This window comes from Procambarus clarkii, chromosome 32 (assembly GCF_040958095.1).
Source record: "Procambarus clarkii isolate CNS0578487 chromosome 32, FALCON_Pclarkii_2.0, whole genome shotgun sequence".
Classification (NCBI taxonomy): Eukaryota; Metazoa; Arthropoda; class Malacostraca; order Decapoda; family Cambaridae; genus Procambarus; species Procambarus clarkii.
The window spans coordinates 23,244,021-23,259,190 of record NC_091181.1 but is presented as its reverse complement, the minus strand read 5'-3'; the positions used below and the strand labels follow the sequence as shown (position 1 = coordinate 23,259,190).

The window sequence follows — 15,170 nt, the reverse complement described above, 5'->3', positions numbered from 1 at the left end:
TAGCAGTTCAAAAGAAATATGACTTGTATTACATATCAACATGAGATCTTAATGATCCATGGTCAACATGATTTAATAAGGATAATACAGTACTGTATTTGAAATAATACAAACTATAATTTAAAATCTTTATTACTGATTTTTTTTATTAAGAAGATTAGGTATACACAGCAATGTGCTGCTACCCTATTCTATATGGAATATTACACAGTGTAGATAAAAAAACTAGCTATAAGTTTATCTAATACTCCCATCTCACAGGATGGTTAGACATACTGTACATGGAATCAATTTAGAAAATACCAGCCTCAATACAAAAAACAAATCAACTCTGACTAAACAACTCTAAGCAATTTTCACAAGAGGTAAGCACTGAATCATGGAAACATTATATTATAATTACTCTTACCAGTTTCTACAAAACTCCTCTCAAACAAAGTATTTTTAAACATGTTTAGGTATACTGTACACAGCAATGTGCTGCTTTCCTATTCTGTATAAAGGACCACACAGTGTAGATCAAAAACCAGCTACCAGCTCACCCAACATCCTCACCTCACAGGATGGCCAGTCATACATGGAATTAGGAGAGAACAAAATACTTAATGCTGATCTATTAGCCTCCACTGGCAAAATCTGGGTGCAGCACAAGAATATCTTCCAATATTCCTGAGTGTATGAAGTAATTACAGAGCTCAAAATACCTCATACCATTTGGTATGAAGTCACTGATAACAGGACAATCACAGATATAGTGTTGGAGAGTATGTTCTCTCAAGTAGGACTGAAAACAGATGTTTTTTTTTCCACCAAGAGGGCTATAAACCCATGGAACCGCCTACCCGCTGAAGCCGTAAATGCCAAATTCCAGCTAAAAAATATCATTAAGACAATTGGCGGGCCCTTTAACAAGCCGCCGGCTTTCTGTCCTCTTCGAGGCCACTAGATAGTTAGTGGCCCTTGGGTAAATTCAGTAAATATATACAATAATTGTCAGCGCATGTTCCGAGCAACAAGGACAGCTACACAGTATCTCTTAGAATTACGTAGGTAAACAACAAATGTAACATATTTGTTTACTACAATGTCGGTGCTGGCTGTATTAGTTGAAAAAACATTGTTTTACTTCGAAATATACTAATTTTATAAGAAAATTCGACGTAAATAGGCGGCAGTAGAGCTCCGATAAGCCAGCGCTAAATCTTCAATATGAAGAATGTTGCTGCTCTCTGATTGGCCAAACGAAACACAGTAGTGACCTCTATCGGCACGCAGGTGAACCATCAATTTTCTTCCTAAGTATACCTTATTGAATCGCACCTAAGCATCTTCTTAGGGCGCACTTAGGAACCTTCGTAGCAAACCCACTTACGAAGAAATACACAGAGCTTCCTGAATCTAGGTCCAGAACGCACTTCTCAGCCTACTATGCAAGGCCCGATTTGCCTAATAAGCCAAGTTTTCCTGAATTAATATATTTTCTCTATTTTTTTCTTATGAAATGATAAAGCTACCCATTTCATTATATATGAGATCATTTTTTTTATTGGAGTTAAAATTAACGTAGATATATGACCAAACCTAACCAACCCTACCTAACCTAACCTATCTTTATAGGTTAGGTTAGGTTAGGTAGCAGAAAAAGTTAGGTTAGGTTAGGTTAGGTAGGTTAGGTAGTCGAAAAACAATTCATGAAAACTTGGCTTATTAGGCAAATCGGGCCTTGCATAGTAGGCTGAGAAGTGTGTTCTGGCTACTAGGTACGACATATATATATATATATATATATATATATATATATATATATATATATATATATATATATATATATATATATATTTGTGTGTGTGTGTATATAAATCCCTTTTTTTCATTGATAAGCTTAGGTATACGCAGCATTGTGCTGCTACCCTATTCTATATAATGCTACGATATTCTGTATGAAGAATTACAAAGAGTAAATAAAAAAACTGGCTATAAGTTTATCTTTTATCCGCACCTCACAGGCTTCATGAAAAAATTAACGCGTAATGAATAGTATGACAATGTAGAGTTGAAGACAATGTATAACCACGAAGGAAAATTATGAAAGGAAAAAACTTAAGCATTTCCATGTTGATGAACATATCAGCCAAAGTATATTATGACGTGTTGATTATTGGTCTCCGAATGCATGATAGAACCGATGAGCTAGCCAAGACTTTTGCTCGTAAAGAGGGAATTGATTACCAACTTGGACTGCCTTTGAGCAGCCTGAGGGCAGCAATATCCCAGGAACATCAACTAAATTTCGGAGACTTGAGGCAAAGTGAAATTCACACCAGTTACTCCATCTATCATCATTCTATTATGCAGGAAGAACCGCACGTCTATGGGTCATCCAATAATGTTAGCAGACTTCTAGATGTTACCACTGCTTGGCTTAGGCTCGGCTACAAGTACCTCTGGGAGTTTGTAACATCTGCTGATGTAGATTTGACTAAATGTAAACTCTGTCAACAGAACTATTCGCATACTTTGCGTCATTATATAATGGAATGTGAAAAAATTGCGGAATTTAGAGATAACACCATTAATAGTGTCCAAGAAATGTGTAAGTACTTCATTCATAATGATGTGCTGCCCGAAATTTTAGCGAAGTATGCAAAATTTGCTTACTGTAGGTAATGCATGCACATGACTGTAAAGCTGCCGCCCAGTTGGGTGGGTGTGCGGCAAGACTAGTAACTGTGTGACTCACTATAGATGTAAAGTGCCTTGTATAGTGACTGTTGTGAGCCTCTTGTAATGTCACTTGTGACACCTCTTTGTGTCACTTGTGACACAAAGATTATTGATGTGTGTATTTGTGTGGGTGATTAGAAATGTATGTGTATGTATATATGAGTATACGTATATATATATATATGTACATGTATATATGAGGGTGTGTACATGTGTATGCAACATTGTTAATTTTGTAACTAGCGTCAAACATTGTTATTTGCTTAGCTAAACGAACTAGAGGGTTCAGTTCCTGAACCGATTATGTGCCTCTGTAATCCTTTACACCACCGCACACGGGATGGGTATGGGGTGCATAATAAAGAAAGAAATTGAATTGATTATCACGTAAGTGCTAAGTAATTTTCTGTTTGATTTTTCATTCATGGTTATACATTGTTATATGTATATATTTTCAGATTATAATTCGTATTATGCAAATATATCCGAGTGAAATAGTGTACATCCGTATTTTTAATTTTTAATACAACATACATAATACATTTTTTAAGTATTTATTTATAATAAATAATTTAATTATTTAATTTATAATAATTTAATTATTAATAACATTATATAGTCGATTTAATATTGAACACGTACACATAAGCGAAACGTCCAAAACTGGTGTCCGAAATGGCAAAAAAATTAGTGTTGTTAATGTAAGGAGTATCTTGTATCCCAGTGAGAGAGCTGTTTCCTTCAAAAAGTGTAATCGTGTGGCCTTATGTTTAAAGAAACAATTCCAAGTACATTCTTTGATTCAAAAACATGAGAATAAATACAAGTGTTAATTTTAAATGACTAGCTATAAACAAAAATAAGAGGTTGGAAAAATGATATGTGGAACCAGACCAAAACATTGGAACGCTTAGGTGATGAGAGGGTAAACAACCGCCGCCATTTTAGTAGCGCCCCAGCCGGTGAGGTCCAGCACGAGCATTAAGGGAAAACCTTGACACAAACTGCTCCTATCATAAAGAAGAAGCACCAGCATTGACCGCCAAGTGCTCACATCAAGTCTAACTCTAAGAAACAAGACTCAAGGCTTGACGCTTCTCCCAACATCCGGAGGAGAAAACCTTCACACAAACTGCACCTGTCATAAAGAAGATGAAGACTCACCAGTGTCCACAGTGTCAGAAGGTATTCACCGGTGCTTCACATGTGAAGCGCCACATGTTAGTGCATTCAGGTGACAAACCTCATGAATGTCCAGAGTGTGGGAAGAGATTCCGTACGCGTGGACATGTGAAGACTCACATGTTAGTGCATTCAAGGGACAAGCCTCACCAGTGTCCAGAGTGTGGTAAGAGATTCAGTCTGCATGGACATATGAAGACTCACAGGATGGTGCATGCGGATCAGAGACCTTTTCAATGTGCCGAGTGTGGCAAAAAATTTAGAGAACGTGGAACTATAATAAGGCACATGTTGGTGCATTCAGGTGAGAAACCTCATGCGTGTCCAGAGTGTGGGAAGAGATTCAGGCAGCGTGGAAATATGAAGACTCACAGGATGGTGCATGCGGATCAGAAACCTTTTCAATGTGCCGAGTGTGGCAAAAAATTTAGAGAACGTGGAACTATAATAAAGCACATGTTAGTGCATTCAGGTGACAAACCTCACGAGTGTCCAGAGTGTGGGAAGAGATTCAGTCAGCTTGGACATATGAAGAAGCATAAGATGATACATGCAGATAATAGGCTAAACACTTTGAGTGTGAAAGATAATTAAGAGAATGTTGAAGGATAATGAGGCACATAATGGTATATTAACTCACCTTTAATCTAACAGTGTGCTATCACAATGTCAGTTGGATGTTCTTCAGAGGTAATTATATTTTGCTTGAGAAATACACTTCACAATAAAAAGGTAAAGATATGAAGATATTTTATTATATTGTTCTTTTATGAAAGTTAGATGACCAAGCAAGAACTGGAGAAGCTGTCACTAGGAAAACTCAAAATTGCTTATAAGTACTGTACAGAAATATCTCTTTAATTTAGCAAAGGTAAAACAAAGCTTTAAATGTTTTTCTTCATATTTATGTAAATAATGTGCTTCCTTTTTTTGCTTCCTGTGGAAATTTATTTAAAATGTAATATACTCTGTAGCTAAGTTATGGACATTTTTGTTGTAATATTATTTAGCATTAGAGTTGGTGAAGAAGACAATCTGAGACGTACTTAAGGTGACACTATTTGATTGGTAAGGAAATGTATATTAATCGAGGAATCTTCTCAGGAGATTCATATGCAAACTGATGTCCATTTTTTATTTTTTGTTTAGGCCTATTTATGAGTTCTATTCTTGATTATAAATATTTCACCGAAGAGCATATTGAAGGCTGATTGGCATTTATAGCTGTCAGTCAAGTTAATATGAAATTTAAATTTATATTACTCTAAAAATTTATCACTCTAAATTTACCAGAAATTTATTACTCTAGCCTAACTTTATCAGTTATGCTGTAATTGTCTGGGAATAATATTTTACCCGATTTACCTGAAGGCCACTAACCCGAGTGGCCTCGGTGAGAACAGGAAGTCGTCGGCTTGTTAAAGGTTCCCTTCCCCCTCCCAGTTTGCCTTCATGATTTTTTCCAGGTATATTTTGAAATTCAGCACAGTTTTGGCAGTTATGGGTTTTGTGGGTCGGCAGTTCCATTGATCAATAACCCTGTGGGTGAAAAAGCCTGATTCAAAGTTATATTAGTCTGATTGGCAATTATATTATCCTGACTGTCAATTTATATAAAAAAATTATATCAAAGAGATATTTATGTTGTGGTGCTTGTGGGTTCTATTACGTCTATCAATGGAGAGTTTCAGATCAGGGTTAGCATTTAGGAACAAGGTTTTGTACTTGTAAATAGCACAAGAGAATGTGTAGAGCGAGTGTATATGTAGCATGTTCAGGGATTTTAAACAGAGAGGTTGGGTGTTGTTTGAAGACAGTTTTATTGTTATGATAGCACATTTTTGTTGGGTGATGATGGGTTTGAGGTAGTTTGCAGTGGATGAATGAACCTCATGCATAGATACTGTATGTTGAGATACCACCCCTAATTTACAAAAAAAAGCCTCTAGATTTTTAGCTCCAGCCATTGCATTGCTCTACAACAAATTATTTGAACTCTAAACCTTTCCTGATATTTTGAGAAAAAAAGCAAGAGTAACCTTAGTCCATAAAAGCAGCAATCTCACTGAAGTCAACAATTAAAGACCAATATCAATTCTGCCGATTTTGTCTAAATTATTTTAAAGTTAATTTACACGCAGCCTTACTCCTATTTATACTTAGTTCTTCCCATAATGGCTTCAGGCCCAAAAAAGGACCAATCATGCCCAGTTAGTATGATTAATTTCATTTATGCAGCCCTTGGAAAACTTATTCATTTATTTGTTGACCTACATAAGACGTTTTGACACTGTAAATACATTAACTTTCTTAAATTGCAACATTACGGAGTAAGAGGTCACTCCCTCCAATACCTACAATCTTACCTCATGCAGTGACAGGTTCCAGTATGACTCTGTGAATGATTCCAATTTTCCCACTCTACCCATAAACACTGGTGTCTCACCGGGCAGTATTCTTCACCCTCTCGTCTTTTTTATCTCTTCCTCCCTTTCCAGCTCGTTGCCATCGTGAGGGGGCTTGGTTGGCGGATGCTAGAGTGTGATGCTCCATGGGACAGTGTCCTCTGTCCTTTTGAAGCCTTATGCTCCTGCTGCCTTCTTCACTAATTGTGCTGAATGCTTTTTCCTACTAAGTTTAATTTTTCCTTCCCAATTCTCCTTTTTAATTGCTATTTCCTGGCGACTTTTTGCTATTCTTGATCATTCTTTTAGATGTCATCTTCTGTTTTGACACTGGGTGTTAGGTGAGGCACAGTCTCTCGCCCGTAAAACTGTGGTACCCGAAATTGTTGAGCAAAGGGACACTTTTATTGTCACTCTTTTTCTTTGTTGCTGAGCCCAATCTTGATGGACTGTTGGTTCTTAAAGTGGTGATTGCAGGGCATATATCCACGATGCACCCCTGGGGGGGGGGGCACGTCTTATCGGGTGTCTTATCCTCTAATTGTGGCGCCATGGTGGGTATGAGGACTTGTTTGTTGATGAAATAATTACCTGTTCATTTACATGCTGATATCTGACACTTATTTTTAACTTCTCAAATGTGGGGTGGGAAACCAGGGCCCCGAGTCGGACTGTGATGGAAAGCCGGGCTCTGTAGCCCCCGCTACATTGGGCCCAGACTGGACTACTCCCCTGCTCCCCTTCCTCTTCTGTGGTTGGGTCGAGCCCCAAGCCCCCTGTGGTGACTACCTCGTCCCCTAGTATGACTCCATCTCTCATTGTGACTACTGCACCTTATGACCCCCCTCTCTCTCTCTCTTGGGGGTTCTCGCCACCGTCCCCGCCATGGCCGCTCTTGCATGCTTCCTTCCCATACCAATTCGTACCATGCCTTGTTTGATCTTGCTACGTGGACTAAGTCAAAATCAAATCAAATCAAATGTTTATTTAGGTAAGATACATACAAGAGATTTTACAAAGAGTGATGGATTTATAGATAGGGCTAATACATACAATGCCTAAAGCCACTATTACGCAAAGCGTTTCGGGCATGAAAAACTTAAATGACTAAAGCTTAATACTAATTGAGCATAAAGAATAAAATGAGTTGAGAACAAATAAAAAAAAGAAGAGATAAAAAGGGGGGAACATGGCTGAAAAAGCAGCACAAATACAATTCGGTCGACAAACAGCGTCATTTAAAAAAAACACATTGGTTGACAATAGAGGGGTAAGGTAGGTTACAGGGAATTTATTAGGTATAGCTTCGTTTTTATCTTAAACTGGTTGAGAGAGGTAAAGTCTTTAACATAGTTGGGAAGGTCATTCCACATTCTAGGTCCCTTGATACTTTGAGTTACTCCCTTGAAGTACTTTGACCTCCATCATTTAAATTCTACTGCTGACAATTTCTCCCTCCATAGGCACCTTGTTGGTTCAGTAGATACCTCTGTTACTTTTAACCCCACCCATCTCGGTACGCATGTTGTTGCTGCTTCTTCTCAGGATGCAGCTGTCCACTTGGCGACTTTGTCCTGCATTGAGGTGACCCCCCTGTTCGGGTCTCCAAGAATGCTCAGTTAAGTGCCAGTGTTGGCACTGTTCTCCTTCCACACCATGTTGCAACCGGTATTAGGAACCTCAAGGACTGCCACGAGGATATTAACCCTCAAACCGCGCATATCATATATAAATGATATCAGTGACAAAACCAAAACCGCGCACATCATTTATATATAATTTCGTGTCTAGCGCTATAATTTAAACTCCCCGCCTGGGATAGGGGCAGCTATAGTACAGCCACGACCGATAGTTGCCAGATGCCACCTAGAAAAAAAATCCAGGCCAACATTCTTGGGTGTTACAGCATCAGTATTGAGCAAGCCACCAAGGCTGGCGCACGCAGCACGAGCTCACAGCACCCCTGTTCAGCTTGTGACCACAGCATCGCCTACAAATACCATAATATATATGATACTGCTATTATTTAGCAGTGATAGTATTACTGAAGCCCCCTGACTGTGATAAAACTGACCAGGATTCTGATAATAGCAGGATTGTGGTGATATTTAGCGCTGTGCTCCATGGAGGGAGGCGTAAGGCTGTGCAAGGGAGGGTTGTGGCGTCGTCTTCTGACTGTGTGTGGCCACCATTTATTGACTGCACTCACCATACCAGCTTAGTGGTTCGATATGGTGAACACAAATGTAGATACTTATATATAACGTGTGTATATAGGGTATAAACAGCAAGAGGAGTAGGTTGGGAGCCGCCATTTTGGTGAGGGCAGTGGCGTCGTCTGCACGACTTATCATGTTGTTTACTGGTGACCACAATAGTCTTCGGGCACCATGCCAGCTTATTTGTTTAGGTATGGTGAATAAAACAGGTAGATACTTATATATATTATGTGTATATAGCGTAATAACACTACAAACAGTATTGTTGAAGGACAAATATTAGTGCGTCTGGCCTTGAGGGCGGCCGCCGATCAGCTGACTGTGTGAGTAGCTACGTCTTTGTGGCCTTTACTCACCATATAAGCTTAGATGTACAGTTATGGTGAACAAAACATGTAAATACGTATATATAACGTCTGTGTATAGTGAATAAATACAGAAAGAGTATTGTAGGAGGTGAATGAGGGTGAGTGAGGTGGTGTTGAGGGAGGGAGTGGCAGTGAGTGGCTCGCTGGTGTTTGGCGGTCACTCCTCGTTGCTTTTTGACTCACAAGACCAACTTAGTAGTTCGTTATGGTGTACAAAACATGCAAATTCTTATATATAACCTGTGTATATAGTGTAACAACAGCAAAACTATTTGTTTTTTGTTTTATGAACATAATAATTGAATCGCTAATATGCACACCATAATTTTGAGTACAGCGATGGTTCACACATTTTATAATATAAATATGCCACAATTTACTGTGTGGAATAATATTACTGCAAAAAACTAAGAAAAAATCAATCAGAGACATTGAAATAATTAGGTAATAATATATTTGTGGCAACTGCCGTCTGACAGCTCGGGCGGAGTAGACCTCATCTGGCGAAGGCTCTGCCAATGCCCCTTTTTTTGCCACACTTCCCTACCCTATTGGGGCTAAAATATGCCACCTACGATTTTTTTGTTATTTTTTCCGTGATCAGGGAACAAAAATGAACACTTATATAAGACGAAAGAATTTTTTGGAATTTTTTTTTTGTTGCGCCTGTGGGTGTGAATTCCATTTGGGCCCCTAGCGGTTTGAGGGTTGAACATGTCCTCGAGGCCCAAGGCCATTCTGTTCTCCAGGTTTACACGTTCATGACCCCCTCGTGTCTGTCGCCATCTGTCCCTTCGGCTTGTGAAAATTACCTTTGATGGTTGGACACTTCCGCCCTCTGTTATTCTTGCTGGTGCCAGATGCTCCATTCAGGAGTACATACCCTCTTCTCGGCTTTGTAATAAGTGCTGGAAGTTCGGACATGGTGCCCTCAAATGCTCCAGTATTCTCTCTCTCTCTCTCTGCCCTATGTGTGGGAACGAAGGTCACTTTAAGTCGGAGTGCACTTCTCCCCAGGCTCGCGGCCTCAATTGCGGTGATGCCCACCCTACCTTCTCTCGCGCGTGTATCCATTACAAACTTGAGGCAGCCGTCCTCAACATGAAGCACTGGGAACGTTTGTTATTTCCTGAGGTGAGGCGCCAAGTTCAACATCCCCCTCCTTCCCCTTTCGCTGGGGTTTCTTATGCTCACGTGTTGCGCTCTTCCTCTCCTCGTCCTTCCCACCTTCCTCAGTCTCAACAGTTTCCAGGCCTTAGACCCAAATACGCCCACCGCCTGCTCCCCTGTTCCTTTACATTCTGACCCGAAGGGTCCCCCCTCCTGGTTCTCTGTCTGGGGTTCCCCTTCTTTCTACCCAGTTTGCCATGTCTCTTGTGTCTTCTTTCTCATCTCCCTTTGATCCTCCTTCCCATCCTTCTCCTCTGTCTCTTAGCTCTCCACGCCGCCTGTCTGTGCGAGCTGATATCCATCCTTCTCCTAGCGATCATTGTGTTGTTCGCTTTCGTTCTTCTTCTGTTTAGACGTTTGAGTCTGTTGCCCAGTACGTTGCTGCTGGAACACCTGCCTCTCTGAGTCAGAAGCAAAAGCCTGGCTTATCTTCTTCCTCCTCCCCGACTGGTAAGAAAGCTTCACTTTCATCCTCGCCTTCCCCCCTACCTCTGACTCTATCGCTCCACCCCTCCCATTTCGGTGGTCGAACCCCCCTGTTCCTGCTTTGGAGGTTTCTTTGGCCCCCGCTACCCTCTCGGTTGCTGCCCTTGCTGAGGTGTGCTTCCTGGTTTCTGCCCCTCCTGCTGTCCTTGAAAGTCCCTCTCGGTTGCCTCCTCCTCTGGTCCCTGCTCATCTGCCTCTGGTCTGTCCTCCCACTCCCTTCCCTCCATCCTTACTTAGTTTACCCATGCCCCCTATCCCTGACTTCGCTGACCCTGATCCTGTTCCTGTCCTTCTTTGACATGCTGTGTTCCTTTTTAACCTTTGTTTCTTCATTGTTCTCTGTTCCTGTCCTTTCTCTTTTTGTCGATGTCTATTCTTCAATGGAATATTCGTGAATATTACGCCAATTTCCATGAATTCCAACTTTTGATTTCACAGTTTTCGCTCCTTTGTGTCCGTCTCCAGGATCCGATGCTTGGTGCTCATCCTGGTCGCTTCCGTGATTATTCCTTTCTCTCCCCCTGACCCCCCCCCCCTTCAGATTTTGCTGGGGCCAATAACTTTTCTGCTTCTGATTCGTTCTGATGTTCCCTTCATCCCATTACTTTTTCCATCACCTCTCCAATGTTCTGTTGCCCGTGTCTTTGTGCGTAAATGGTACACAGTTTGTTCCATTTATCTCCCCCCAAATGTGCCCCTTTCTCTTTCCGATCTTAAACACCTAGTGGACTCCTTGCCAGAGTCTGTGCTCCTGCTGGGTGATTTCAGTTGTCGACATACCCTCTGGGGTAATGTTCTGACAAGCATCCGGGGTCGCCTTCTTGAACCGCTCATCCTCTCTTCTTCCCTGTCTCTAAGGAATTCTGATGAGCCCACTCATTTGGACTCTTGGACTGCACCCTTTCCTGTCTTGATTTTTTCTTTGCTTGTTGTCTCTGTACTTGAATTTCACATGGCAGGTTCTTGATGACTTCCATGGCAGTGACCATTTCCCCATCCTTGTTACCTTTTTCTTTTCACCCTGCCCTCTCCTTCCCTAGGTGGCAGTTTGCCGAGGCTGACTGGCATCAATTTACCCTCTGTGCTACTCTCCGACCTCTCCATTTTGCTTCTCCCTCGCGCCCTCCTCCTTTTTCATGACTCCGTCTTCAATGCTGCCCTCCACTCTTTTCCTCGCTCTACCTCTCAGGAAACATGGAAGTGCGTTCCCTGGTGGAATGTGGACTGTGCTTGGGCTGTCTGCTATAAGCGTGCAGCCTGGAAGAGACACCGCCGCCGGCAGATGGCTGATTTTTGTCTTTTGTTTTGGAAGGCGAGTTCAGTGGTCCGTAGGACCATCTGTACAGGTAAACGTGAGTGTTGGAGGTCTTATGTTTCCACCATTACGTCCGAAAATACTCTGCCGCAGATCTGGAGGGGTATCCGCAAGATAGTGGGTAAGTTTGCTTCTGAGGTCTCGCCGGTCCTCCACCTCCGTGGTACTCTTGTGGTGGACCCGTTGCACGTTGCGACCAAACTGGGTTCCCACTTTTCGTCTGTTAGCTCTGGTTCTCATCTTCCTTAATCTTTCCTTTTTCGTAAGCCTGTTCTTGAATCTCGTCCTTTAGATTTCTGCACTCATCTCAGCCTTCCCTATAACGATCCCTTCTCTCTGAACTTAAGTCTGCCTGGTCCCTCTGTGGTTCTATGGCAGTGGGTTCCGATGGCATTCATTATGAGATGCTTCACCATCTCCATCTGTGCATGTCTCGGTATTTACTGAGTCTGTATAATCGGGTCTAAGAGTTGTCTTCAGTAACTGAGGACTGGCTTGATGCCGTTGTCCTCCCCGTCCTCCCTGTTATGTTTCCACGGTCTCTCGGGACATTCCCTAAGGACTTCCACCCTATTGCCCTCATGAGTTGTCTGCAAACTCTTTTGAACGTATGCTTAACGTTTGTCTGATGTGGTTTTTAGAACACTCACCACCTCTCCCCTTCTTAATTTGGTTTTCACAAGTGCCGCAGCACAACATATCCTGGCAAACTTAGAGGTCTATATTTGTACTGCTTTTGCTGCGAAGACCTCTGTTGTTGCCGTCTTCTTTGACCTGGAAAAGGCTTACGACACCACCTGGAGATATCATATTCTGTCACAACTTCATTCATCTTGCCTTCGTGGTAATCTTCCTCTCTTCCTCCAAAGCTTTATCTCTCGTTTCTTTCGAGTTAGGCTTAGTGCCACTCTCTCTGCCCCTTTTAGGCAATATGAGGGTGTACCCCAAGGTAGTGTTCTGATCACTACTCTTTTTCTAGTTGCCCTCAATGGTCTTTTTTCCTCCCTTCTGGCGTTTTCTTCGCTCTCTATGTCGACGATCTTGCCCTTTGCTGTCGGGATGATGATTCGCCTCTCCTTCAACGGTGGCTTCAACTTGTGATTGATGCCATGTCATCTTGGGCAACTGATCATGGCTTCAAGTTCTCTATGTCTAAGACTTGTGTTATGACTTTTACTCAGAAGCATGTCATTCTTTGTCCCTCTTTTGCTTTATGGTCATCCCCTTGTGTTCAGGGAGTCCACTAAGCTTTTGGGGTTAATCTTTGACACTCGTTTGTCTTGGTCGCCTCATATCTCTTACCTCCAAGTTGAATGCTCCAAGACCCTTATCATCCTTAAGGTTTTGTCCCATACTTCTTGGGGAGCTGATAGCCGCACACTCCTCTCTTTACATTCGTCTCTCGTCCTGTCTAAACTCGATTATGGTTGCCCTGCTTACTCGTCTCCTACTCTTCGTCGTCGTGATGCTTTGCACCGTACTGGGTTGCGCCTCAGCTCTGGTGCCTTTCGTTCGACTCCCACCCTCAACTTATATGTTGATATTGCCTTCCTATCTTTCCAGGATCGCCGTGATCGCTACTGTCTTTGATATCTTGCGCGGTCCTTGCAACATCCTTCCTCTCGCCTCTTGTCATGCTTTGACTTTTACCCCTCCTGTAGTTCCTCTTCTTCATCACCACCTCTCTCTTTTTCATCTTCTCTTTATTTAGATTTCACGTGGTGGATTCTTCGTGACCTCCATAACAGTGACCATTTCCCCATCCTTGTCACCTTTTTCTCTTTTCACCCTTCTCTCTCCTTCCCTAGGTGGCAGTTTGTCAAGGCTGACTGGAATCTATTCACTCTACATGCTACTCTTTCTGACCTCTTCTATCTGCCTCATCGTCGAGCCCTACTCCTTTTTTCATCACACCATATTAGACGCTGCCCTCCACTCTATTCCTTGCTCTACCTTCAGGGGCATGCGGAAGTGCGTTCCCAGGTGGAATGCTGGGTGTTTCGACTGTCCTCTGTAAGAGTGCAGCCTGGAAGAAAGACAGATGCAGACAGACGGCTGTTTTCTTTTGTTTTATAAGGTGACTGCGGTCCGTACGGTTAAACGTGAGAGTTGGAAATCTTTTGTCTCCACCATTACGTCTGATATTCTTCTGCCCCAGATCTGGAAGAAAACCCGTAAGATTGCGGGTAAGTTTGTTCCAGATGTCTCACCAGTCCTTCATTTCCATGGTTCTATTGTGGCGGATCCTGTGTTAGTCGCCATCGCCACCGAACTGTGTTCCTCTCTTTCAACTGGTGGCTCCAGTTCTAGTCTTCCTCCATCTTTCCTTATTCGTAAGCACCTTCATGAATCTTGTCCTTTAGATTTTCACATGCATCTCCAGCTTCTCTATAATGATCTCTCTCTCCGAACACCAGTCTGCCCTGACTCTCTGCGGTTCTATGGCAGCGGGCTCAGAAAGCGAAACATCTCCTAATGAATTTCACCTCTCTCAATGCATGGTTTCAGTATATACTGAATCTGTTTAACCATATCTGGCAGTCATCATCTGTCCCTGAGGACTGGCTTCAGGTGGTGGTTTTTCCTATTCAGAAACCAGGGTCTCCAGGGACAGCTGCTAAGGACATCTGCCCCATTGCCCTCACGAGTTGCGTCTGCAAACTCTTTGAACGTATGTTCAATGTCCTTATGATGTTGTACTTGGAACACTATTGCCACCACTTACCTTCTCAATTTGGCTTTTGCATGTGTCATGCAAAATGCTCCATGTTTTGGTGAACATGGTCTATATATGTACTGCTTTTGCTGCAAAGACCTCTGTTGTTGCTGTCCTTTTCTGGGGGGAGCCCCGTCGGCTCCCCGGAGCTATCCCAGGCTGATATGCTAATGTCAGACTTTGGCATCAGTCATGTGTATGGAGTTCTTAGGCCTACCGGGGACCACGGCCAGAACCGGGCCCCCTCAGAGAGGCAAGGGGAGCAATGGCCTATAGAAGCCCCCGTGTAGTTGGAAGCATTCTATGTCTGCCATCGACCGGAACAGGCACCCAGAAAGGTAAGCGCCCCAAAACAAACCCCTATTCTGGTTAAAATTGCTACCTAAAACCGAACTAGTGGATAGAACTCCCCAACCGAAAACAAGCAAACTAGTGTGACGTCACACACTGCCGCGCCGCTGTCTGCGCAGCTCCCCCCTCCCCGGGAGGGGGAAGGGGGAGCCCCAGACCCCCCGCGCCGGCTACCCACACCTCAGTTCTTGAGGCTGATGCTATAGGCGATGGTCGTGTGCTCTGGCTCCGGTG

At 42.6% G+C, this 15,170-nt stretch overlaps 1 protein-coding gene across 1 annotated transcript in view; it reads right to left on the bottom strand.

Moving 5' to 3' along the window:
- The window catches only part of LOC138370470 (putative surface protein bspA-like), a 69,497-nt gene extending 57,954 nt beyond the window's left edge, over nucleotides 1–11,543 (bottom strand). Inside the window, exon 1 of the mRNA XM_069334838.1 lies at nucleotides 11,431–11,543. Coding sequence (XP_069190939.1) covers nucleotides 11,431–11,543 — 113 coding nt within the window. The remainder of the gene's footprint in view (nucleotides 1–11,430) is intronic.
- Between the last annotated feature and the right edge of the window lie 3,627 nt (nucleotides 11,544–15,170).